The sequence below is a fragment of the Aotus nancymaae genome, unplaced genomic scaffold (assembly GCF_030222135.1).
Source record: "Aotus nancymaae isolate 86718 unplaced genomic scaffold, 86718_ANA_hifiasm-v0.15.2.pri h1tg000015l_1, whole genome shotgun sequence".
Taxonomy (NCBI): Eukaryota; Metazoa; Chordata; class Mammalia; order Primates; family Aotidae; genus Aotus; species Aotus nancymaae.
In genome coordinates this window covers 8,743,570-8,768,464 of record NW_026988427.1, presented here as the reverse complement: position 1 = coordinate 8,768,464, position 24,895 = coordinate 8,743,570, and the positions used below count along the sequence as shown (strand labels likewise).

The 24,895-nt window shown below is 52.0% G+C and overlaps 1 protein-coding gene and 1 pseudogene across 3 annotated transcripts; both read right to left on the bottom strand.

Annotated features, from left to right (window-relative positions):
• Window positions 1–4,583: 4,583 nt before the first annotated feature.
• On the bottom strand, window positions 4,584–21,871 carry B4GALT7 (beta-1,4-galactosyltransferase 7). Of its 3 annotated transcripts, XM_064376597.1 has the most exons (8): window positions 21,743–21,814; window positions 19,648–19,809; window positions 17,592–17,954; window positions 14,761–14,986; window positions 13,683–13,766; window positions 13,267–13,371; window positions 8,751–12,785; window positions 4,584–5,585 (listed from the first exon to the last, which is right to left on the bottom strand). In XM_064376597.1, the coding sequence occupies exons 1-7, from the start codon at window positions 21,790–21,792 to the stop codon at window positions 12,630–12,632; spliced, it is 1,146 nt and encodes a 381-aa protein (XP_064232667.1). In that variant the 5' UTR covers window positions 21,793–21,814; the 3' UTR covers window positions 4,584–5,585; window positions 8,751–12,629. The 3 variants fall into 3 exon arrangements, with proteins under 3 accessions (XP_064232667.1, XP_021529103.2, XP_021529102.2); XM_021673428.2 differs by lacking the exons at window positions 4,584–5,585; window positions 19,648–19,809 and having other exon boundaries at window positions 12,056–12,785; window positions 21,743–21,871; XM_021673427.2 differs by lacking the exons at window positions 4,584–5,585; window positions 19,648–19,809; window positions 21,743–21,814 and adding an exon at window positions 18,152–19,622 and having other exon boundaries at window positions 12,056–12,785; window positions 17,592–17,854.
• Window positions 5,280–7,617, bottom strand: LOC105707130 (large ribosomal subunit protein eL6-like; annotated as a pseudogene).
• Window positions 21,872–24,895: the final 3,024 nt, after the last annotated feature.

Here is a 24,895-nt window from a genome sequence, read left to right as displayed (position 1 = left end):
TTGTGTGAGCCTAAAATACCGTGGCTGGGATGCAGGGGTGATTGGCAACTCTGGTTACACCCAGGAGAGGCAGCTTGGTCGTTGAAGGACAGGGGTGGGCGGGACTTTCCCCACTGGATACTGTTTTATATCATTTGATACAAAAATTGTATTGCTTGATTGATTGACTGGGATAGGGTCTTCCTCTGTTGTCCAGGCTGGAGTACGGTGGTGATCACAGCTCACTGCAGCCTCTAACTCCTGGCCTCAAGTGATCCTTCTGTCTCAGCCTTGAAAGTAGCTGGGACTACAGGCACATGCCACCATACCCTGCTAATTGCTTTACTTTTTGTAGAGACAGGGTCTTTACAAAAAGTAAAGTGTAAGGGCCACAGAGGTGAGCAGGTGAAGGGCCTTTCCCTTGCTGGATTCACCAGCTCCCCGGCAGAGCCTGGGGCTCAGGATTCCCAGGTTTGCTGGTTAATTTTATGTCAACTTGACTGAGCCACAGGGTGCCCAGACATTTAATCGAACACTATTCTGCGTGCTTCTGTGAGAGTGTTTTTGGATGAGATTAACATCTAACTCAGTAGACTGAGGAAGCAGATTGCCCTTCGTGATAGGAGCAGCCTCGCACAATCAATGGAAGGCCTCAATAGAACAAAAAGGCGTTTTTCCTGTCTTTGGACTTAAACTGAAACATTGGTTTTTTCTGGGTTCATTTGCCAGAACCACACCATTGGCTCTTTGGATTTCAAGCCTTCACAGGCTTGAACTGGAACTAAACCATTGGCTTCCTGGGTCTCCAGCCTGCCGACTTGCTGGCCTCTGTAATCATATGAGCCAGTTCCTTACAATGAACCTCTCTCTCAGTCTCTCCCTGTCTCTCTCTCCCTCCCTCGTTCTGAGTCCCAGCATCCTCGGAAGCCCCTTTCCCGGACCCAGGGTCTCTCAAGCGTGGCACTGCTGACCTTTGGGGCTGGCTGGTTCTTTGTGGTGGGGCTGTCCTGTAGGCGTTCGACAGCATCCCTGGCCCCTACCTACTCCCTGCTGGTAACACACCTCAGTGGTGACAACTAAAAACATCCCCAGACATTGCAAGATGTCCCCTGCCCTAACCTAAGTCTTTCTGTTTGACCTCTAGAGCCACAGCAGAACCCGAGCTGGAGCCAGGGGCTGGGGTACCCAGAAAGTGGAAGAAACCGTTGGGAGGAAGTGTGTGCTTCAAGACCACCCCATCGCCAACCTCCACGAAGGTGACGTCCTTCCGCCTGAGCTTCCAAAAGCTGCCTCCTCTTGGCCCCTCCGTGTCGTTTTTCCCTCCCTTTTAAAAATAGACTTCTATTGTTTAGAATCGTTTCACATTCACAGAAAAATTGCAAAGATAGTATGGAGTTCCCATCTACCTATGGCACATGTATTATAGTTAATGAACCACTATTCATATTTTTTTATTTTTTAATTTTATTTTTGTTTTTCTACTAACGGTATCATACATTATTTTAAACTAAAGTTCACACTTTGTTTGGATTTTCTTTGTTTTTACCCAATGTCCTTTTTCCGTTCCAAGATTGATCTCATCAAGAATCCCACATAACATTCTTTTTTCTAACTATTATTATTATTGTTTATTTATTTATTTTTTTGAGACGGAGTTTCGCTCTCGTTACCCAGGCTGGAGTGCAATGGCGCGATCTCGGCTCACCGCAACCTCAGCCTCCTGGGTTCAGGCAATTCTCCTGCCTCAGCCTCCTGAGTAGCTGGGACTACAGGCACGCACCACCATGCCCAGCTAATTTTTTTTTTTTTGTATTAGTAAAGACGGGGTTTCACCATGTTGACCAGGATGGTCTCGATCTCTTGACCTCGTGATCCACCCGCCTCGGCCTCCCAAAGTGCTGGGATTACAGGCTTGAGCCACCACGCCCGACTATTATTATTATTTTTTAGACAAAGTCTTACTCAGTTGCCCAGGCTGGAGTGCAGTGGCATGATCTTGGCTCACTACAAACTCTGCCTCCTGGATTCAAGTGATTATCCTGCCTCAGCCTCCTAAGTGGCTGGGTTTACAGGCGTGAGCCACCATGCCGGCTAATTTTTGTATTTCTAGTAGAGACGGAGTTTCACCATGCTGGCCAGGATGGTGCTGAACTCCTGACCTCAGGTGATCTGCCCGCCTTCGCCTCCCAGAGTGCTGGGATTGCAGGCTGAGCCACCGCACCCGGCCCCACATGACATTTAGTTGTCACCGTGTCTCCTTAAGCTCCTCTTGGCTGTGACAGTTCCTCAGACTTTCCTTATTTCTGTTGGTTTTTGTTTGTTTTTTGAGATGGGGTCTTACTCTGGTGTCCAGGCTGAAGTGCAGTCTTGACCTCCTGTGCTCAAGCCATCCTCCCACCTCATCCTCCCAAACTGCTGGGAGCAAGCCACCATGCCCAGCCCTTACATTGTTTTTGATGATCTTGACAGTTTTGAGGGGTACTGGTCTGGTATTTTGTAGGATGACCTCTATTGGAATTCATATGCTGTTTTTCTCATGGTTAGATAGGGTTATGGATTGGAGGAGAAAGAAGCAAAGTGTCATTTTTATCACAACATATCGGGGCGTATACTATCAACACAATTTATCACTGTTGATGTTGACCTTGGTCACCTGGCTGAGGCTGTTCGTCTGGTTTCTCCCACTTCCCTCACTGTGCTGTTCGGAAGGAAGTCACTATGCTGGCCCGCACTTAAGGGGTGGGGACTTACGCTCCCCTTCCTCGGAGCAGAGCACCTACCTGAATTATTTGGGATAACTCTACGTAGGACGCAGGACATTTGTTTCTTCTCCTCCATTTATTTGCTTATTCAATTTTTTTTTTTTAAGATGAAGTCTCATTCTGTTGCCCAAGCTGGAGTGCAATGGTGTGATATTGGCTCGACACAACCTCTGCCTCCAGTTCAAGTGATTCTCCTCCTGCCTCAGCCTCCCTAGTAGCTGGGATTACAGGCAGATGCCACTGCACCCAGCTAATTTTTGTATTTTAGTAGAGACAGGGTTTCACCACAATGGCCAGGCTCATTCTGAACTCCTGATCTCAGGTGATTCACCTGCCTCCGCCTCCCAAAGTGCTAGGATTACAGGTGAGAGCCACTGCTCCCAGCCTCAATCGCGTATTTATCAGTATGGGTACATGGATATTTGCTTTCTACACTGACTTGTCATCCACACTGCTTCACTTTGTCACTCATGTTGTCCCAGCTATGGCCACTGGGTACTCTTTCGGTCAGCTCCTGTGTTCCTTTGACATACACCCAGTGATTTTTTAAAAAATTGTTCTTTACTTTCTGGAACCATGAGATGTTCCAGGCTCATCTTGTGTATTTCCTGCCCTAGTCCTGAAATCAGCCATTTTTCCAAGGAGCCCTGGTTCCTTGTGCTGGACAATGGTGTTAGAAACCAAGGTCTGGCCCCGCATGGTGGCTCATGCTCCCAGGCCTTTATGAGGCCGAGGCACCAGATCACCTGAGGTCAGGAGTTCGAGACCAGCCTGGCCAACATGTAAAAACCCCATCTCTACTAAAAATACAAAAATTAGCCAGGTGTGGTGGCACATGCCTGTAATCCCAGCTACTCGGGAGGCTGAGACAAGAGAATTGCTTGAACCCAGGAGAGGAGATTGCAGTGAGTTGGGATCTTCCCACTGCATTCTGCATTCTAGCTTAGGCAACAGTGACACTCAAAAAAAAAAAAAAGCGGTGGGGGGAAGAAAAAGCAAAAGAGGAAACCAAGGTCTGGGCAGTAGTTGTGCTTGCTGCTACTGGAACATTACTGCTTCCAGGTCCTCTCAGTTGACAGAACAAGAAAATATCTGTGTGTATACTCTGTGTATATATACATATCTATAAATATTTCTATATGTAACCATCCCTGTCTTACTAAGCCTAATGTGAATTCATACTGGTATATCCTATTCTAGCCTATTACCATACGACTCAGTCTAGCCATTTCCCCTTGCTTATCCATAAATTCCCGCTCCAACAGCAAGAAAACTGGCTCTCGGCACCCGTCATCCAATTACTTAATTGCTCAACTCCAGCATACAGAATATTTATTCTACACCCAAGTATCCCTACGGGAGACAACATTATCAACTAGAGAACAGTGCTTATGTGCGGTTCCTCGTCTTTAGTCTTACGGACCCCACTTATTTCCAGTGTTAGAGCAGCAGCCCCCTCCCCGCCTTCTTCTGTGAAGTTGTTTCGTACATTTGTAACACAGTTCGATTCTCTTGTCACAGTCTACGTTCCTTCCTGGGATCCTCTGAACTCATTGTCCCAAGGGCACCCAGATTTTCTCCTAGATTTTCTTCTAGAACTTTGATAGTTTTGCCTTTTATATATAGGTCTATGATCATTGAATGAATATTTACAAAAAGTGGAAGGTCTGTATCTGGATGATTTTATTTTAATTAAATATTTTATTTTAAACATTGTTTTTTATAATAGTTTGCATGTGCATATCCAGTTGTTTCAGTGCCATTTATTAAGTACACTGTCACTGCTCTTTTAGTTGCCTTTACTCCTTTGTTAAAGATCAGTTGATGACATTTCTTGAGAGCTTGTTTGGAGGTTCTAGCAGGGGAGCGCAGCTACTCGTATACCCTTGACCGAAGACCGGTCCTCCTCTATCGGGGATGGTCGTCCTCTTCGACCGAGCGCGCAGCTTCGGGAGGGACACACATGGAGCGGTAAGGGAGGAAGGGGACACCCGCCTAGCCAGCCAGATCAGCCGAATCAACCCTGGCGATCAATGGGGTGACAGATGTTGCAGCCAGATCGCCCTCACATCCAGTTGATGACATTTCCGTGGGCCTGTTTCGGATTCTCTATTCTGTAGTCTGTACTACATACACGGTGTTTTCTTCACTTTTGAAGGATACTTTTACTGGATGTGGAAATCTAGGTTGATGAGATTTTCTCTTTCAACACTTTAAATATTTCACCCTTTTCTCTTCTTGCTTTCGTGGTGTCTGATGAGAAGCAGGCTGTAATTCTTCTTCACTTCCTATATAAGTAAGCTGGGTTTTTTCTATAGCTTCTTTCAAGATTGTATGTTTGTCTTTGGTTTTCTCCACTTTGAACATGATATGTAGGTGTTGGGTTTTTTTAGTATTTACCTATTTGGTGTTCTCTAAGCTTCCTGGATCTGTGGCTTGGTGTCTGCCTTTACTTTTGGAAAATTGTGAGCCATTAATACTCACATGTTTCTTCTGCCCTGTTCTCCCTTTCTCCTCCTCGTGGTGTTTCAACTGTGCATATATTCATATATTATACCTTTTGAAAATATCCCACAGTTCTGGTATAATCTAGTTTTCTTCCCCATTTTTTTCTTTGCATTACAGTTTGGGAAGGTTCTACTAACATAGCTTCAGGCTGATTCTTGCCTCATCTGTGTGCAGTTTACTGATGGCCTTCTTCATCTCTGTTATGGTGTTTTCTTTTTTCTTTCTTTCTTTCTTTCTTTTCTTTTCTTTTTTTTTTTTGATACAGAGTCTTGCTCTGTCGCCCAGGCTGGAGTGAAGTGGCTCAATCTCACTCACTCAATCTCAGCTCACTGCAACCTCTGCCAGGTTTAATGCAAGAGATTCTTGTGCCTCAGCCTCCATAGTAGCTGGGATTACAGGCACGCACCACCACGCCCAACTAATTTTTTGTAATTTTAGTAGAGACAGGATTTCACCATGTTGCCCAGGCTGGTCTTGAACCTCTGAGCTCGGGCAGTCCACCTAGGCTGGAGAACATTAGAGACAGTCATGGCCTCCCAAAGTGCTAGATTACAGGCGTGAGCCACTGCACCCGACCAATTTCTAGCATGTCCCTTGATTCTTTTTTTTTTTTTTAAAGGTAATCAGTTATTTAATTAGATTATTAGGACATTTAAAATACCAATTTGTGAGATTAAATTCCATTTGTCAGGGCAAACACAGATCGCAGGTAGCCCTGGAGCTGAGGAATAGCTTTGATTTTTGGTAAAATTTGTGAGCCCGCAGTTTTCTGATCAATCTTGTGCTGCTCTCTAATCTCGTATTTCTCTTTTTCTGTGTCGAAGATCTCACCTTCCCGGTGTCTGGGCTTCCGCAGCTTCTTCTTCTTGAAGTAAGCATCAGAAAGATGTTTTGGGATTTTTACGTTGCTGATATCAATTTTGGCTGAGGTGGCAATGACAAATTTCTGGTGCGTTCTTCGCAGAGGAACTCGATTGAGGACCAGAGGTCCAGTCACAAGTAACAAGCCACTAGCCAGCTGCTTCAGGAAAACCACCCTCTTGCCCCTGTGGCGTCCAGTGAGGATGATCAGAAGGTCCCGGGGGTGATGCTGGCTCGCAGTTTTCTCACGTGCTGACTAAGGGGTTTTTGCCGTGGCTCAGCAGCTTTCGAGGCACATCTTCGGTAGGATGATACCCGGGCATTTTGCGAAGTTTAACCACCCGGGTACCGCCGTTTTTGTCACCACCAACTGGTTTTGTAACAGTTGCAAGAAGCTTCTCCTTCTTTTTCTTTTCAACCTTGGATTTAGCCGCTGAGTACTTCCTCGTATACCTGGCCTTTCTGGAATACGTGGCAGATCGGGAATACCTGCCAATTCCTCTGGCAAGAACAGGATTGCGGCTGCAATGGGGCTTCCCCTTCTTGGGCTTTTTAGCCTTGAGGTTGCCCTTTTCACTTTGCCACCAGCATCAGCCCTCTTGGCTTCAGGTTTCTTCTCTTTAGTGTCCGGCTTCTCAACTTTTTCACCCACCATCTTGCAAGATGGGAAAGAGTTGTCCTTTGGTTCTTAAAGTTTCCATCTCTCTGCTTACATTTCCCATCTGTTCTTTTGCCATTAGAGCCCTTAGCATGTTGGTCATAGTTATTTTAAGTTTCTTGTCTAATAATTTCAAAATCTGTCACATCTGAGCATGATTCTGACACTTGCTTTGTCTCTTCGGCCTGTGTTTTTTTCATGCCTTTTGCCATACCTTGTTATACATGATTTATTGGGCAAAGAAACTGATGTAAATAGCCTTTAATGCAAGGTTTGACGTTAATCTGATGAGGAGTTGGGCATAATGTTTACTGGAACTTCAAGTGACAGAGCCTTTCAATTCCTCTAGTGTCTCTGGGTTTCCCTAAGAACTTCTTAAATACTGCGCCTAATAGCTCCCTCAGCTACAATCCCATACTGCTACACTGGAGCCCCGCGGATGTGGCGGCAAGGTTTAGGGAGTGGGGAAGCACGTTTCTAATTTTATGATTAAATCTCGGTCTTTCAGTGTGTCCGCATTCCTGGTGTCTTCACAGGTGTCTTAGCTTTGTCCCACTTCCTTAGGTGAGACAGGAAGGCTGGAGGGGGCTGGAGCTGGGTGACTGTCCTGGCCCTTCAGTGAGACAGGCTCTTTTTTCCTGGAGAGTAGGCTTTTGTTATGGAGATCGCTCTGGGTGTGTTTATTTTATTTATTTATTTAGAGACAAAGTTTCACTCTTGTTGCCCAGGCTGGAGTGCAATGGCATGATCTCAGCTCACTGCAGCCTCCTGCCTTCCAGGTTCAAGTGATTCTCCTGCCTCAGCCTCCCAAGTAGCTGGAATTACAGGCGCCCACCACCATGCCTGGCTAATTTTTTTTTTTTTTTTTTGTATTTTTAGTAGAGACAGGGTTTCGCCATGTTGGCCAGGCTGGTCTCAAACTCCTGGCCTCAGGTGATCTGCCCACCTCAGCCTCCCAAAGTGCTTGGATTACAAGCGTGAGCCACCGGGCCTGGCCCACTCTGGGTGTTTTTAAATGGTTAGCTTTCCCTTTCCCTGTCAGAGGCAGGAGGGGATTTTTCTTGGGTCTTCACCAGGAGTCCACATCCTGACTTTGTCAACATTACCACTTAGATATTCCTAACCAGTGCGTGGCTCCAGCAGCTTCTGCTCTAGCTAAGGCTTTGCCTGCCTCTGCAGATCGTGGGAGGCAGTTTGCCCTGCAACCTCATCTCTGTTGCGTCTGAGACAAGGAGTTGCTTTTCAGTCTGTTGTACTCTCTTTCTTGTTGAAAGGATGGGAATGATGACTTACAAGCTGTTTACGTGTCGATGCTGGAACGGAAAGTTGCTTTTCTCTTTTTTTTGTTTGTAAAAAATGTTCTCAAGGCATGAGGGCTGAGATGGCAAAAAGACCATGTGTCCATCCAGTTGCCTTTTGGGAAACAGTCTGCAGTGGAGTTGACCCTCCGTGAAAGGGAGGCTGATGGAGTCTGGTTGATCCTGCTAGGGAGGGCTCCTGCTGGCTCTAGGGGCTCAGCGGGCCTGCATCCCCACCCCCATTCCCCTGCCTCATTCTGGCTTCACCATCTCTCCCTTGGACCGGGCTCTCTCCCTCCTCAGACTCCACCCTGCAGTCCACTCTGGGTCCCCCAAAGGATCTTTGTTATCCCCCAAAAGATCTGTGTTATAGAACACAGGTAAGTGTTCAAAAGTTCTCCCCTGACCAGGCTCACACCTGTAATCCCAGCACTCTGGGAGGCTGGGGCGGGCAGATTGCAAACACAGTGAAACATCTCTCTACTAAAAAAAAAAAAATACAAAAAACTGTGCTACCTTTGGCAGTACATATACTAAAAAAAAAATACAAAAAATTAGCAGGCGTGGTCCTGCATGCCTGTAATCCCAGCTACTTGGGAGGCTGAGGCAGAAGAATCTCTTGAACCTGGGAGGTGGAGTTTGCCCAGGCTGGAGTGAAGTGGCTCAATCTCAGCTCACTGCAACCTCCGCCAGGTTTAACGCAAGCAATTCTAGTGCCGAGATCGCACCGCTGCACTCCAACAAGGGCAACAGAGTGAGACCCTGCCTCAAAACAAAGTTCTCCCCTGCTTGAAACTCCTCAAAACCCCTGCACTCCTAGAATAAAGTACAAGTTGCTTCATGTGGCATTCACAGATCCTTGTGACTCACCCCAGCCTTCCCTTTGCTGCCCACTTCCCAACTCCTGCACAGTATCGGGGGTGCCAGGAACACTTCGAGCTCCTCCTGGGTCCCTGACACACGTTTGCTCCGGGCTGTCTGCCTTTGTGCACGCTGATCCCTTCCCTTTCCTGCTGGTGAACTCTTTCTCTACCAGCAAGACTTTGCCTCCTCCGGGAAGCCTTCCCCAAGCACTCCATACAGCCCACTTACAGTGCCACACTCTGGGTCCCACTGATGCCCCATCAGTGCTCCTCAGTGCCAAGCCGCGAAATCCCTGTCTTGCTCGAGGCAGAGGAGCCTGAGACAGATCCTTTGCACCTCCACCATGGCCCTGTTTTCCTCCCAGCCCTCCCCGTCTGCCCTTTCCAGCAGGTGAGAGGAAGGAGACCTGTGGGGAAGGAACACCTGCTCATGGGCACCTGCTATACAGGGCAGGGGGAAAGAAATCTGGCTCTGAAGGTGCATCCCAGGGGTTCCCAAGTTCCCCACCCCTTACAGCTCTGGGACCTTGGGCAAGCTACTTGCCTGTCTATGCTTTGCCTTCCTCATCTACAGAACTGGTGAAAAGACCTAGCTCTTAGGTAGGGAGGCCTCAGTGAAATGCAGTATGAGGAATTTTGTCTTTGGTGCATGCTCGACAAGTGATGGTTATTATTATTGCAACAGCCACTCCACTGGCCAAGCACTGTGCTAGGTGCTCCTACATCCTGGCCCTGTTTCAGTCATGCCCTGGCCAGTGAGGCGGGGATGTCAGTTCCATTCCACGAAGGAGGGAAGCAGGACACGGAGGCAGCACGGGACTGCCACTTTTCCTCGGCGCCCATGGCTCAGGCCTCTCCCACTCTCCTGGAGAGTGGTGGAGGCCCAGGATGCAGAGTGAGGGAGTTGGAGATTTGGGATGCATCCTGCACAGCCTTGAAGATGGAGGTGGGGGCAGCGGTCAAGGGAGGTAACAGGCTGCAGGGCTGGGGATGCACCTGAGCCCAGGTGTCAGCTGATCTCACCAGGCAAAGGGATCTTTGCTTTTCTTCTGCTCATTGTACTTCCACAGTGCAGCTGGAAAGGAAGGAACCCCCATTTTCTGAGGTCTTCCTATGTGACAGGAGAGTGCAGAGCTGGGAGCTTTGATATATACCCATTTCCACCAACTCCAAGAGCTGGTGTTACTGCCCCGTGTCCATGTCAGTCCAAGATGAGGCAGCTGGCGTTGTCCAGAGAACTGGCACAGTCCCCTCTCCACTATCCTTGCTCTGGAGTCTAGGCCCTGTTTGGCCATCACAATAGTGGGTGTGGCTGAATCACTGGGCATGGTCAATTTAGGACCACAAAGATCCTGGGTTACATATCTGAACCTGAAGCTTTACCCTAGCCATCTCTGCTTAAATCCCTTGGCTTATACACAGGTTACACAGTGCACAACCCACACAACTACACACAGGAGCCCTGATCATCCTCAGAGAAGTCTTTGAACCAGAGTTGTGGATTCTACCTTCCTGAGCTCTGGGACACAACCGCTTCCCTCTCCAGGACTCCAGGTGTCCCTGTGTTAAAACAAACCCACGTCACCTGGGCCTGATGGTCTCCTCTGCCTTCTGCCCTGCATCTTTGGCAGCCAAATGCCTTGGAGTGGACTACATGCAGGGTCCCTTGCCTCCCATTCTCATGGGCTCCGGGCTTCCCTCTGAGTGATTCCCCCCAAAGCACTCCCCAGTTCCACGTGTCCTCACTGCTCCTGGGCACTCAGTGACCACCTTAATCCCTCTGTGCTGCGAGAATACCACGGGGATCCTCTCAGTTCTCCCTTTCTCCTTCCTCCCGGCTCAAGCCATGACCCGAGGCATCGCCTGAGTGCCCTGCCTGCCTCAGTCCAGTTCCGTGTGTGGGAAGAGATGGCCAGGGGCAGACCTGTGTTACTTATAGTTAAATGATTACAAGCTTGCTTTGCTCTTTGTACACCGAGATTTGTCCCACGGATCACATCCAAACTATGGTGCAGTAAAATAAAAGCAGAGATCGAGCGTAACAGGAGGCCTGTGGTGAGGACCGTCTGAGAGCGCCCTGTCACCGCGGAACACTGCGGTGTGGCTGCAGAGCAGAAAAGAAACTGCTCTGGTCCCACAACTCTTCCCAACATAGAGTCTGTGTGAGGATCTCATAGAGGGAGCTTATGCAAGAGACTCTGGGAAGTAATGCAACCTCTGCTCATAAGACTCGGGAAGGTCTTCCCAGATGCGTGCGGGTAAGGCCAGAAAGCCTTACAGGGCAGAGACACCCAAACGTCACAGGCTCTGCCTGTGTTCTCAGAATATGGAGCAATTCTGATTGCTCTGTCTACAATGCTCGGGAGAGAAGAGCCCCTTGGCGCACTGTGTGTGGTCAGACCTTATGGGCCTTATCCCTGCACCTCTCTTGCCAAAACACCTGGAGAGACAATGGGTGGTAAAATCTCAGTGTCCTTGGTTAGCATTTCTTAGGAGAACCACGTTTGCTGTTGAATGCTGCAAACACATGCTCTTCCTCCGGCTATCCTCCTCCTCAACCCCTCTCCCCACAGCCTGCAAGATGAACAAGATAATACACCTAATGAAAGCGCTCGGAGCCCAGAGCTCAGTGCCAACACCGCCGATCATCCCGTTGGACCCCTGGACCTGTTATAAAATTCTATTCTTGTGACTTTGTCTTTATTTCTTGTCTCACTCCCTCGTTACTGCCGGGACACGGGGCGCCCATGAACAGGGTTGGGCTGGTTCCTAACACTGTGGATGAATCTCCTCAGCCACTCTCCTTCCTCCGTGTCTAGTGAGGCAGGATGTGGCTCACCCAGAGAGAGCCTGAAGGTGGTCAGACTGCTCAGAAGGGCACCCAGGGGGCTGCCCGGAAGCCCTGGTGGGGTGGAGGTGGTCCAGGAACCCTCATGCCTTTGGCTTCTCCTCCCGGCTGGACTTGTCCCAGCCCCACCCCAATTCCTCACCAGTTTGTAACTCACCCCTCCCCGTCCCTCAGCCAAAAGTGACATGCGAGCACGCCACAACACATTTTGCCTGGTCTGCCAAACTTTTTGAAAGTTTCGTTTAGGTGCTATCATTTAAAAATCAGAAGATTTCACCTAAGAATCCAGCATTCTAGTTTCTTTTGAAAAGTCAGAGGATCTGGCGACACTAGGCGCACATTTCGGCACGGCGACAACCAGCTGGAGCAGTGCTGGCTGTTCCCCTCTGTGGGGCTTGTGCTCGGGTTTCTGAAGTTCTAACCCTCCCAGTCGCAACTGTCACCTATGCCAGCTGCTGGCTCCTATGCTGCGTCTCTGCACGAGGTGGCCCAGTGGGAAGGAACAAAAGCGGGGTTTATGAGAGGTTGTCCTGTTCAGCCCTCTCCACTACCCACAGGCCTTGGCATGTGAGGGAGGGCAGAGTAGCGTGAGCAGAAAGGTAGGGTGTCCCACTCAGGACACATCCCAGCCTCTCTCTGATCACTGTCCATGGCTAGCAGCATCCCAGGCACCCCGTGTGTCCTGGTCCAGCTCAAGCCTGCCTCGGTGGCCGGGCGGCTGCAGTTGTGTAGCTTGCTGTCTTGGTCCTGGCCACTCAACATCCTCTTGGAGCTGGGCCTGGGACCTGAGGCCTTGTCCTGAGCCTGAGCAATGTGGCCTGTAGGCACAGGCTTCCACACTGTCCATCCGACTCAGCTGAACGTGCACCAGGGTGTGGCAGCCTTGTCACAGTCCAACATGATGTTGAGGACAGTGCAGGGGGCCCCGCCCACTGACAGGGCCGTGCGGGAAGCCACACGGTACTTCACAGTGTTCAGGCCTCCTTCCCGGTCCACTTTGAACTGCTCCTGGGGAGGAAGGGAGGAAACAGCATGGACTCAGGGCTGCATGGGTACCCTGAGTCAGCTGACCACTGACCACACACAACCTCACCACTGGAGAGGAGGAACCCACAGCTCAGAGCAGTGAAGCCTCTTGCCCAGGGCTGTGCCCCACTAGGAAGCAGGAGAGCCGGGATCTCCTGTTGGACGCATACGCCTCCTACAGAAGGGACTGTTTGAGGGTGCGATCCCTGCATCCCGGGTGTGGCTGGGATTGTGGCACCTTCAGCTAAGCCTCCCCCACCCCACCCTGCCAGCCCGCATGGACCCTGAGGTCTGGGCTGACCCGCAAGTGCCCAGGGTGCCCAAGCAGAATGCCCGTCAACTGACCTGGGCCAAGCAGGGGAGGATGGGGCCGTTTGGGCCAAGGAGAACTTGGTGAGAACTCGGACCTGTTGGCTCCCCACACCACCACCTATCCGTCCCCGATGAGGAGCCCAGCCAGCACCTGTTTTTGAGCCGCGATGCGCTTCTGGTCCCTCTTCCGCCAGGCTGGGTCATGCAGGTGGCGAAATGTCTTGTACCCAGTTGTGATTCCCGATGGGCGGAAAAGCTAGAGAGGCCAAAGGAAGTCGGGGTCAAGCCACACAATTCCTGGAGCCCTGGCCCTTACCACCAGCTCCTCTGAGGTCCCACTGCCTGCCAGGAAGTCACAGGCAGGGGTCTGCACTCCCAGCCTGCAGGAGAGGAGACTGGGGCCCACAGGGCAAGGAACTGGCTAGATGACCATGCAGGGCAGGGTCAGGGCAGGGATCAGAACCAGGGCCATCTCCAGACCCTGGGGAGTGTCATCTGAGGAAACAGAAGAGAATCTCTGCGCAGCCACCACAGCTGAGGTGGCAGCAGGGCCCCGGGGAGCCTCACCTGGAGCCCGGCTCCTTTAATGCGCCGGTAGAACTCATCGTCCTCACGGCCCCAGCCCCAGAAGCGGTTGGACATCCCGTTGCACTGACACAGAGACAAGCAGCGTCACTCGGCCCATCCTCCCGGGGGGGGCCTTTGGTCTCCTACTACTCGGGAGTGCCCTCCTCCCCGACTGCTCTGAATAAGCACCAGGTGCTTACAGGCCCCTCCACCTCTGCAGTGCTGGGGGCTGTGGGAGGCAGCACGTCCAGTCCTTCTCCTGTTCTCATGGGGCCTTGAACCTGTGTGAGACACTCGCCTTCTCAAAAATGTCTCACTGGCCAGAGGGGATCTCTTTGGGGAACTGTCGATGGGCAGAAGTGCCAGTTCCTACTTGATTTCTGCCTCCCTCACTCCCCTTTCTTCTGGTGACCCTGCCCTCATCTCTTCCTGTGTGTGTGAGAGGGGCAGCTGGGCTCCATGACAGACCGCCATTCTTGCACCTGGCTCAGGCCTTTCATTTCCATAAAGCGGGCTTCTGCCATGGCCTGGAGAGGAGGAGACCCAGCCTGAGCTACCAGGTTCTTCCTGCCCGCCTGTCCGCGAGGACAACGAGTTGTACCAGCCAGTCACTGGCTCAGGTGGGTTCAGTACTCAAGCCGGCCAATCCTGAGCCAGTGCGGCTCAGAGCCAGACTCCTGCCTGAGCTACGAGGAAAGGGCCCCGTCTCCCACCAGACTGGGGCCTGGATATCCATCTAGGATACGGGCTGCAGTGACAACTACCACCTTGCAAATAAACCCAGTGCAGGGAAGGCAGAGCTGAGAGATGGACAGAGAAACAGGGTCCCAGTGACCCTGTCCGGGAGGTGGGCAAGCTGCACCTGAACTGCCCCCCACAATCTTCAATGCTGAGGGCCACTAACTCCCCAGGTTTCTGAAGCCAGCTTCCAGGGTTCTGCTGCTGTGGCTGACCGGCTTGCCTGCTCCCGGGTTTCCCTGCCAGGTTGGGGCAGGGCTCCATCTGCTGGGCCCCAGAGGCACTGCCCCGTCCTGCCCACCACCTGCAGCCTGAGCAGAGCGGGCTGTCCGGGCCTCACCAGCTGGTAGTGCTGCTTGGAGAGCAGCAGGATGCCGCCAACATAGGTCTTGTAGTGGTAGAGAGGGTGGAGCTCCGGGGAGGCCACGTGGAAGGGCCCAGCCTCAGGGAAGCCATAGTCCAGCTCCTCGTTGAGAGGGAGCAGGTCAACGTCGTGCATAGCAATGTAGTCCGTGCTGTTGCTGCTTTCTAGGAAGCCCACGTTGATGAGCGCTGCTCGGTTGAACCTGTGCAGGGCGGCCGAGGCTGGGCAGGGGTGGCGCGTGGGCTCACTGCCCGGGGCTCAGCACCCACCCCGGGGTCCCCGTGGTGCCTATGCTGCCCTCTGGCCCAGCACTGACTTCATTCAGCCTACGGGGCTGTCCCCTCCACTCATCGCACAAATATTTACTGAGCGCCTACTACGTGCCAGAAACCATTCAAAGCACTGGAGGTACAGCAGTGAAAAACCAGGCCCTGCTCTCGAGGAAGTGAGATTCCAACAGAAGGAAAGAGAAACGAACACAAAGCGCGGCCGGTGGCGGTGAGTGCCGGGGGAAAAGCAAAGCAGGCGAGGAGACAGGACGCAGCCGGGCGGGGCGAGGGCGGCGGAGGCGATGTCAGGGATGACACGGTGACTGCACAAAGCCCAAGGGCCACTGAAGGATGGGGCTCGGACTCCCTGTGGAGGCTCTGAGCAGGGGTGGGGCACGCTGTGACTAACGTCTAGACAGAACCGCCCTAGCTGGTGTGTTGAGAATAGACTGTTGGAGCAGGGGTGAAAGCAGGGAGACCAGCTGGGAGGCTACAGCGATAATTTAGGTGAGAGACGGAGAGATGAAGGTGGCCTAGCTCAGGAGGTGACAGCGGTGACAGTGAGAAGCAGGCAGATTCTAGACGGATTTTGCTGACAGGATACAGTATATGACAGAAGGAGCGGCTGAGGACGACTCCGAGGCTTTTGGGCTTGAGCAAGGGAAGCAAAAAGCTTCCATTTCCATGGGGAGGAGGGCAGAACCGCAGGTCTAAAGTAGGGCAGGGCACCAGCAATTCAGCTGTGATCATGGAAGCTTGCAGTGGCTCTGAGGCCACCATGTGGAGGGACTGTGTAGACGGCTGGGCTGGTAAGCCTGGAGTTCAGGAGAGCGGTCTGGGCCAGGAATAGCCCCGGGAATCATCAGAGTAGAGATGGGATTTAATGCCAGGAGATGATATGAGATGCCCCAAGGAACGCCTGGAGTTACAAAAGGGGGGCTACCAAAGCACCGAGCCCCAAGAAGCCCCAATGGTGAGAGCTCACGGAGACAAGCAGACCCCACAGAGACAGAGGGCCAGCCAGTGCAGAGGGAGGACCAGAGGGTGCTGTCCCAGCGCCAAGCAGGAGCGTTTATGAAGGAAGATGCTGCTGACAGGTCCCTGGAATATGGGCCCAGCACAGCCTCTGGACCAACCGAGTGGAGGTGGCTGGTGACCTCAGTGAGAGCTGCTCTGTGCCATGGTGGGCACGGGAGTCTAAGTGGAAGGGGTTCAAGAGAGACGAGGGGAGAGAAAGGGAAGGAGGTCTGCCAGAAAGCAGAGAAGTGGAGTGACAGCCTTGGGGGATGTGGGATCCAGGGAGTCTTTTTCCTTTGAGAGAGGAGCCACTTCAGTGTGTGTGTGTGTGCTCATGGGTACGCTCCAGGAGAGGAATGCTGATCATGAGGGAGAGGAAGGGGCCAACTGAGGGGTGGGGGGAAACACTAGGGGGTAGGAACGGTGGAGAGTCAGCCCTGACAGAAGCTAGGACAGCCCTGAATTCCTGTGCACAGAGGCTGAGAGGTGAATCGAGGTGGCGGGAACCGGGGAAAGTTCTCTTCCATTTCATTCCGTTTTCTGAAACTGGAAGCAAAGTCATCAGCTAAGAGTGAGGACAGGGGAGGAATGAGAAAAGATGGTTTTAAAGGCTGCGGTGGACAGACCAGAAGAAAGTGAGGCTCCCAGCAGGGCAGAGGGCCTTCCTGGGGGGACTCATTGGCAGAGGGGCAGCAGTGTGGCCGCCTCATGTGTGATCTTTTCTCTCCAGTCCCCTCCAGTGTTCAGGCGCGGGTGTGGAGCAGACAGCTGGAGTAGGTCAGGCTGGGATTATGGCAGCAACAAGGGGCCAGAGGCTTGAGGGAGTATGCCAGGGAGGATTTTAGTGGCGGACCTTGGACTCCAGGTTAGGTAAGGAAAAGTAAAGACAAGGAGGGTGGCAGGGAAAAGGTGGGGGGACCTGGGGATCCAGATCAAGGAGACTTGAAAAGGTGGGAAGATCAGGCTGGTGGGGCTGAGAATCCATCTTCCAGTGGGAGTTAACTGGAGGGAAAGGAGGTGAGGGGCTGGAGGGTGAGATGCCAGGCTGTGGTCATGGAAGGGAGCACTTTTTGGTAAGGGTGGGGATTTTAGGATAATGCCAGGCTGTGGGCAATGTTAAAGCCGTGGCGTTGACCCTCCCTTTCCCTAATTCCCCAGCCAATCCCCAGGGAGTCCTGTCTGGGTTTCCTCCACAGCACCTTTCTCTACCCACCCCCCCACCCACCCAGCACCACACCATCAAGCCACTGTCATCTCAGACCACAGCAGTAACCACCTAACTGGTCTCCCTGCTTCTCCTCTTACCCTGGTATAATCCATTCCGCACACAGCAGCCACAGTGAGCTTTTCAAAATGGCAGTTAGATCAGGGCCCTCCCCAAAGATTCCCGTCACACTCAGTGAGAGGGGCCTGCCACCCCTTGCCCTCCTGCCCCTGCCCCAGGTGGCCTCTCACAAGCCCTGAGAAGCCTGAGCCCAGGAAAGGGGTGCCGGGAGGGGAGGAGGTGCGGGCAGGCGCTACCTGAAGTGGTCCACCTGGTTGAGCACGTAGATGTGGTGCTGGACCTTCTTCCTGCTGAGGAAGCGGTGCATGTGGGGCGCAAAGACCAGGAGCTCCTCGAAGCGTTCACGGAAGGGCACTAGCACTGCCAGGCGGTGGGGGCCCCATGATGTGTCTTCTTCCCAGTGCTCAGGGGGCGGCTCTGGGGGGCAGGCTCGGGGAGGACCGGAGGTCTCCTGCCCTTGTCCCCTGGCTGCCCGGGCCACGTCACCAGAGCAGCTGAGCTGCAGCCAGAGTAGGGAGAAGAAGCCCAGTAAGAGACAGGCCACGAAGAGGTGGAAGACGGAGCATTTTCGAGGGAGGCTGCCAGAGAGCCACCTGGACCTGGGACAAGAGTAGGGACAGGGTCAGAGGCGCAAGGCAGGGCTGGGCTGAGCTAGGGCCCTCTGACAGACCCCCTCCCTGGCCTCCCCACGAGGAGGCTGCACATAACTGGTCTACCCCAAGCACCTGGGAATTAGTGCAAAAGCAACTTTAATGTTTTTGCTCATGCCACTACCACGCATCACAATCCTGCTTACCTCTTTACACCCAATCCATGCCACCCACTCCTGGGAAGCCATCTGAACCATTCCCAGGTCACAGAGCTGCCCTAGCTCCTCGATGTTCTCTTACTTTCTGTGACTGAGTCCTGGTCAAAGCTGCTCAGGGCAAGAATGAGGAGGCTCCTGTCACTTGCATGTGCTCCTCCCCATGACAGTGGCTCAGTGTTCTGAGCCAGTGACAGAAGCCCCACCTTAGAGATGCAACCCACCGCCTTCCAAACCCATTCCCCTACAAATCCACCCCAGCAGAAGCCGTGACTCTGTCCTACTTCCCAGAATGATCAGAAAGGCCACCCAGACACGGGTGTGTGCTGGCATTAGTCCAGGTGAAATGACCAATGTTGACTCTGGGAAGATCAGACCTGCCCCCAAAGCAATGCAAGACCCAAATGTCAGTGGCAGTTCACTGAACAAACCTCAAACCTTTAGTCCAAGAGGCAGCTCATGTGATCAAAGATGGGAGACAAGAGAGGGAAAGAAAGATGAGGGCTGGTACAGCACAGGCACTGATTTCAGAAACTTGGAAAAACAAATGAAACGTCTTAGACATTGGGGAGATGCAAGGAGACAGCGCTTTTGCTTAGCAAATACAAAGAAACAGGTAGAATTCACCAGTTTCCTTTGCCCCTCCTCTGGAAGTTTGTAATATGCTGAGAGAGGAGCTCAAGAATCCACGAAGAGGGAAGTTTCCTCTGTACCCCCTACCTTCTCCCCAAAATAATCTGCAAAGGAATCCACAACTTGTAAAAGTCAGCAATTAGCTATCAGGTCTTATAAATTCTATCTCCTAAGTCCCCCTCTGATCCTTCCTCACTCATCTGCTCCTTGCCCTGCTGGGACCCCTTTTCAATCTTCTGAATGACCCTCCCCTCCTCTGTTTGCAAGACAAAGGCCAAGCTCTTGGCCTGAGAGTCAAAGCCGTCTGTCACCTGGCCCCAACTCCAGGTGCTTCCAAACTTAGCCCCATGTTCTCATCCTGGGCACCTCAGAGCTTTTCCACTTGTCGTATTCCTTCCTGCTCCAGCCCTCACACAGCCCGCTCCTTCTGCCTGAAATGTCCTTCTTTAACTGCCTGAGGCCCCCTGTTGATCCTTCAGGGCCAAACTCCAATGTCATGGCCAGCACTGCCTCCTGCCTGCATAATGCATCCACTTTTGTATTCCCACAGCATCTTACTTCCTGCTTTTTCATGATGCCTTGTGTCCTTGCTTGTCAGGCCATGTCACATTCATATCTGTGGCCCCAGCACAGCAAGCACAGGCCAGGCAGCAGAGAGCTTACAAAGTGAGTTACAGGAAGGGTTAAAGCAGTTAGGGCATGCTTTAAGTCACACGCTAGAGCCAGACTAACTTCTCCCTTTTTCTAGAGAAACAACTGTCAACCTGGAAGCCTTGAAGCCAGTCCCAGGTTCCACACACAGCTGAGAGGTGGCCTGGTAGGACACCTCCCCCCACCGTGGGCTTCTGACTTACCCCCCATTATCCTGTGGTGGTGGTTTCAGCTGGAGAGGAGCACAGCCCAGTCCTGAGAGTGGCCTGGGAAGGCTGGAACCTCTACAGATTCTCCCTTGCCCTCTGGGCTTTTTCTGGGGACAGGGTAGAGACTGGAGAGATGGATATGGGGTGATATCCCACCTTCAGGAAAAGAAGCAGTGACTATTACCCAGGGGAACGGCATGGATTGGGCACTCTGAGCACTTTCACGTACTATTCCCTTGGCCCTGCTCCCCTCTCCTACGAGGAGCATGTCCCCATGGGCATCATCCTGTGCTCTAAGAGCACAAACCGCTGAGCAACTCAATTGAACCCAGAGTCCCAATTCCTCAGGACAGTGGACACTGAGAAGAGCTGCTCCTTGTGCCCTCTGGTGGCAAACTCCAGATTTGCAGTCCCAGAAGCTCCCAGGCCCAGTCCCTTCTGGATCTGAGGGGAAGTCACACTCATCAATCATTGACCAAGGCTAGTAAGAGGCGGATTCAAACCCAGGCAGGCTGGACCCAGAGCCCACACTCAATTGCTACACTAGCCTGCATCTGTGGTGTGGATCATTACAGCACTGTGTCAAAAGCACAGAACTGACATCGGTAAATTTCTGTGGGAACACAGTTACGGAAAAGGACAGGAAACAGAAATGCTCCTCTATTACCTTTCCTTTCTTGTCTCATACAAACCTTTGGGTTTGAATCCTCAGCTGCTCTGGTTACAGAGCCTCAACACTGCAAAGGTAACTGGAAGACAACTGGCACCTCCTCTTGTGCCAGGAAGTGCCAAGGTATTTACATGTATGCTCTCCTTTAATCCTCACACAGCTGCAGAGTCAATATTGTGATAACTGTCTCAGCAATGGAAAGACTGTGGTCAGAAAGATGCAATGGTCTCTGCTCACTTTTTTTTTTTTAGAGACGGAGTTTCACCATGTTGGCCGGGATGGGTCTCGATCTCCTGACCTTAGGTGATCTGCCCACCTCGGCCTCCCAAAGTGCTGGGATTACAGGTGTGAGCTACCGCACCCAGCCCTCTGCTCACATTATTAAGGAGAACTCCTGCCCGGGTCAAACTCTAATCCATGCTTTCTATTATATTCCTCTCTTGTCCTTTCAACACCAAGTCTGAAAAATCCCCAAAAGTAAGAAGTTGTGCCCACTAAATTCCAGAATCTCATGGCCCCTGGCAAACTTAAGAAACATGAAGGAAATGAGGAGTCATTCACTGGGAGGAGATCCAGTCATGTATTCTCTGAGAAGACTTCTAGGGGCCTATCTCCAGCATCTCAAGTGCCCCCAAATGGAGGCAGTCAAATCGATTCTCCCATTCTGCTTTAGTGAAAAACATCTTAGCTAAGGTGTGGGCCAAGCTCACATCTTCTGCGTAGGGCAAGTACAGCTGCACAGGAAATGGACTAATGGGTGTATGAGGAGTGTCCGGTACGTGCCAGGCAGTGACCAGCCACGCAGCGAACGGAGCTTCTGTCTGGTGGGTTCTGCTGGGTAGCTTGCGAAGGATGGTGGGGGGGTGGGGGGGGGGGAAAGCGTTAAGAAGGGAGGGTAGGGTCGGAGGCTATATGGATGTGATGAGGGAGGCAGAGACCAGAGAAATGGAAAAACGCCCTCAGAGATCAGAGACAGATGAGAAACAAATCCATGGCGAGAGGTCAGCGGAGTCAGAGACCCGCATGCAGATAGAGGGAGGCTGGTGGCGAAACACAGACACAATGACACACATAATGAGAGAGACTAGCACAGAGGGGAACAGAAAACTCCCAAAGGGAGGTCAATGGTCAATGGAGAAATACAGACTCACGGGGCGAGGGGGAAGTGATGGGGGAGAACGAGCGTCGCGGAAAGGGGAGAGAGAGGGGGCGGGGAGTGGCGGAGGGCGGGAGAGACAGACCCACACCGACAGACAGAAACCGGAACAGAGCGCCAGGGACCCGCAAAGAGAACCACAGGGCCTCACAGGGACCCAGAGACACGGAGACGCGACGGCCTCGGGCTCCCAGATTCTGCGGGCGGCCCGAAAAGGAGCGGTGCCCCGGAGGACCGGGCTCGGGCCGGCCACAGCCGCTCACCTGCCGTCCTCCCAGGGCAGCTGCGCCGCTTTCCTCCGCGAGGGGAACATCGTGCAGGGAGGCGGCGGCGCATGGGGCGAGGGCTCGCAGCCCTGCCGGCCCGGCCTCCCGGGCCTACGCGGCGCCTCCGCCTCCCGCCCCGCCCAGGCCTGTCCGCCCCGCCCCCCGGTCCGCCGGGTCCGCTGCTCCGGCCGCACCGCCAGCTCCCGGAGCCGCCGCCTGCAAGGTTCTGCTTGCGAGCGGCGAGGGCGCGCCTCCAGCGCCGAGCAGCTCCTTCTTATCCGCCCCGGGACCCGGCTGACAGCCCGAGAAACTGAAGCCCAGAGGCGCAGGGCCTCCCAACAAGTCACTGGGCTGGCACTGGACCTAAGTGTCCACACTTCCAAACCCCCGCTCGGGGATAATCTGCATCTCCGTCCTCTTCCGGAGGGAGGCGGGAGCGTCCCGGAATCCCCTACTCGGCCCAGGTGGCGCGTTCTCCTCTACACAGACTTGGAGGGGCAAAGCCAAGCTCAGAGCTCCACGCTGAGTTCAGCCGACAGCCCAAGCAGGCGTTAGGAGCCGAGCTCTGAAGACAAGTCCACTGAATTTGAAACCCGACTCTGCCAATACAGCTGTGTTTTGAGGCAAGCCCCATCTCTAGATCTGTCTCCTCACATGGGTGTATCAGTGGCTCCTATTCTATATGGTAGCTGTGGGGATTCACGGAGAAAGTGCAAACACTTGTACAGCGCTAGGCATACAGTTCAACGCCATAAATGACAGCTGTCATCCCGGAAAAGGGTACTTTGGTGGAGCTGAGAACTGAAGAAAGGAATAGGAGACTAAGTTCCCATATCTGCCCCGTCACCGTGGGAATGTAACCATCCCCCTCACCTCCACCACATCCCTCCTGCTAGCCTCCTACCAGGAAAAAGAAAGCGGCAGTTGTTAGACTTGACCTCCCTGCTCTTCCAAGTAAACTTTAAGTTTCCTAATAGCAAACATCTGTTAAGTTCTTATTATGTGCCATTGTTAACAATTCTTACTACATGAGGGTTATCTCGTGTAGTACTTATCGGTAGGTACTTATTCCCACTTTAAAGCTGAGGGAACTGAGGCATAGAGAGGCAAATCAGATAGTTTAGTTGCACAATCTATGGGTTTTGAGTTTTTGTTTTTGTTTCCCCACAATCTATCTTAATCACTCTGCTTCAGAGAGAACTTCACTATGAGTGGAAAATGAATAATTCCCAGTAACACCTTTACCCCTTAAACCTGGAAGTATATAATCCACCCATTCCCCTTCCTGTTGACTCCCCCAGGGCACTGCACTCTACACCAGAACCTTGGCCAATCCACAGCCCATCTAAAGAGGACAGCCACCACTCCATCCGGTTAGCTGTTACTATATCAGGATGAAGCCCTACTTCAGATTGTCAGATTCACTATCTCAAGAAATCAGATCTCACATAAAATCCAAATTATCTAATTTTTAAATGTGATATTCAGCTATAAGCCGTGTTTAAGTAACATAACAGGATGAGAATGGAACTTCAACTCTGTGGTCTCTTTTCTTTTCTTTTGAGACAGAGTCTCGCTCTGTTGCTCAGACTGGAGTGCAGTGGCGCAATCTTGGCTCACTGCAACCTCCACCTCCTGGGGTCAAGCAATTCTCCTGCCTCAGCCTCCCGAGTAGCTGGGATTACAGGGGCCTGCCACCACAACTGGCTAATTTTTGTATTTTTAGTAGAGACGGGGTTTCGCCATATTGGCCAGGCTGATCTTGAACCCTTGACCTCAGGTGATCTGCCTACCTTGGCCTCCTGAAGTGCTGGAATTACAGGTGTGAGCCACCGTGCCCGGCCTGTGGTCTCTTTTCAAAAACCCACAACCCTAATCATGAGAAAAACATCAGACAAATCCTAGCTGAGAAATTCTACAAAATACCTGACCTATACTCCTCGAAGCTGTCAAGGAATTATCAAAAACAAGGAAGGTCTAAATCTGTCACAGCCAAAAGGAGCCTAAGGGGACACAGTGATTAAATGTAATGTGGAATCCTGGAACAGAAAAAGGACAGTAAGTAAAAACTAAGGAAGTCTGGGCTGGTCACAGGGGCTCACACTTCTAATCCCAGCACTTTGGGAGGCTGAGGTGGGCAGATCACGAGGTCAGGAGATCGAGACCATTCTGGCCAACATGGTGAAATCCTGTCTCTACTAAAAATACAAAACAAAATTTAGCTGGGCATGGTGGCGCACACCTGTAGTCCCAGCTACTAGGGAGGCTGAGGCAGGAGAATCGCTTGAACCCAGGAGGCAGAGGTTGCCGAGATCACGCCACTGCACTCCAGCCTAGAAACAAAGCAAGACTCCATCTCAAAAAAATAAATAAGGAAGTCTGGATAATGTTAATAATAGGGAAAATATCTTCATAATTTTTCTGCAATTTTAAAGCTGTTCTTTAAAAAATCCTTTTTTTTTTCTTTTTTGGAAACAGAGTCTCACTGCTGCCAAGGCTGGAGTGCAGTGGCACTATCTTGGCTCACTGCAACCTCTGTCTCCCGAGTTCAAGCTATTCTCCTATCTCAGCCTCCAGAGTAGCCGAGATTACAGGCACGCACCACCACACCTGACTAATTTTTTGTATTTTTAGTAGAGATGAGGTTTCACCATGTTGTCCTGGCTGGTCTCAAAACTCCTGGCCTCAAGCCATCCACCTGCCTCGGCCTCCCAAATTGCTGGGACTACAGGTGTGAACCACTGTGCTCAGCCAAAAAAAAATTTTTTTTAATATGGAAAAAAACTAGTTGGCAGCATTGGCCCAGATTACATCCTCCCAGTAGGGTAAGCAGCCACCTAACTTGTCTCCTTGTTCCCAGTCTTTCTCACGCTGCTGTAACCTTTCTCACGTTTCTCGTTGGAAGGTTCTTCTCAAAACTGCCTGCCCATTCCCCTCCCTCAACTCTCAACAGCAGCCTCACATCACTGATCAGTAACACTGTGATACTGAGGTGCCAATAGGGCTCTCAGTGGCTTTACCAGCCCCTGGGTGATTACTGCAAAGGGCCCAGAGGCTAGAGGGAGGGGGCCGGCATTTGCCCCACCACCTGCTGTTAGCCAGCCAAGCTGCTGGCTTCAGCTTGTGCCTGTGGGTGCCTGCAGCACCTCT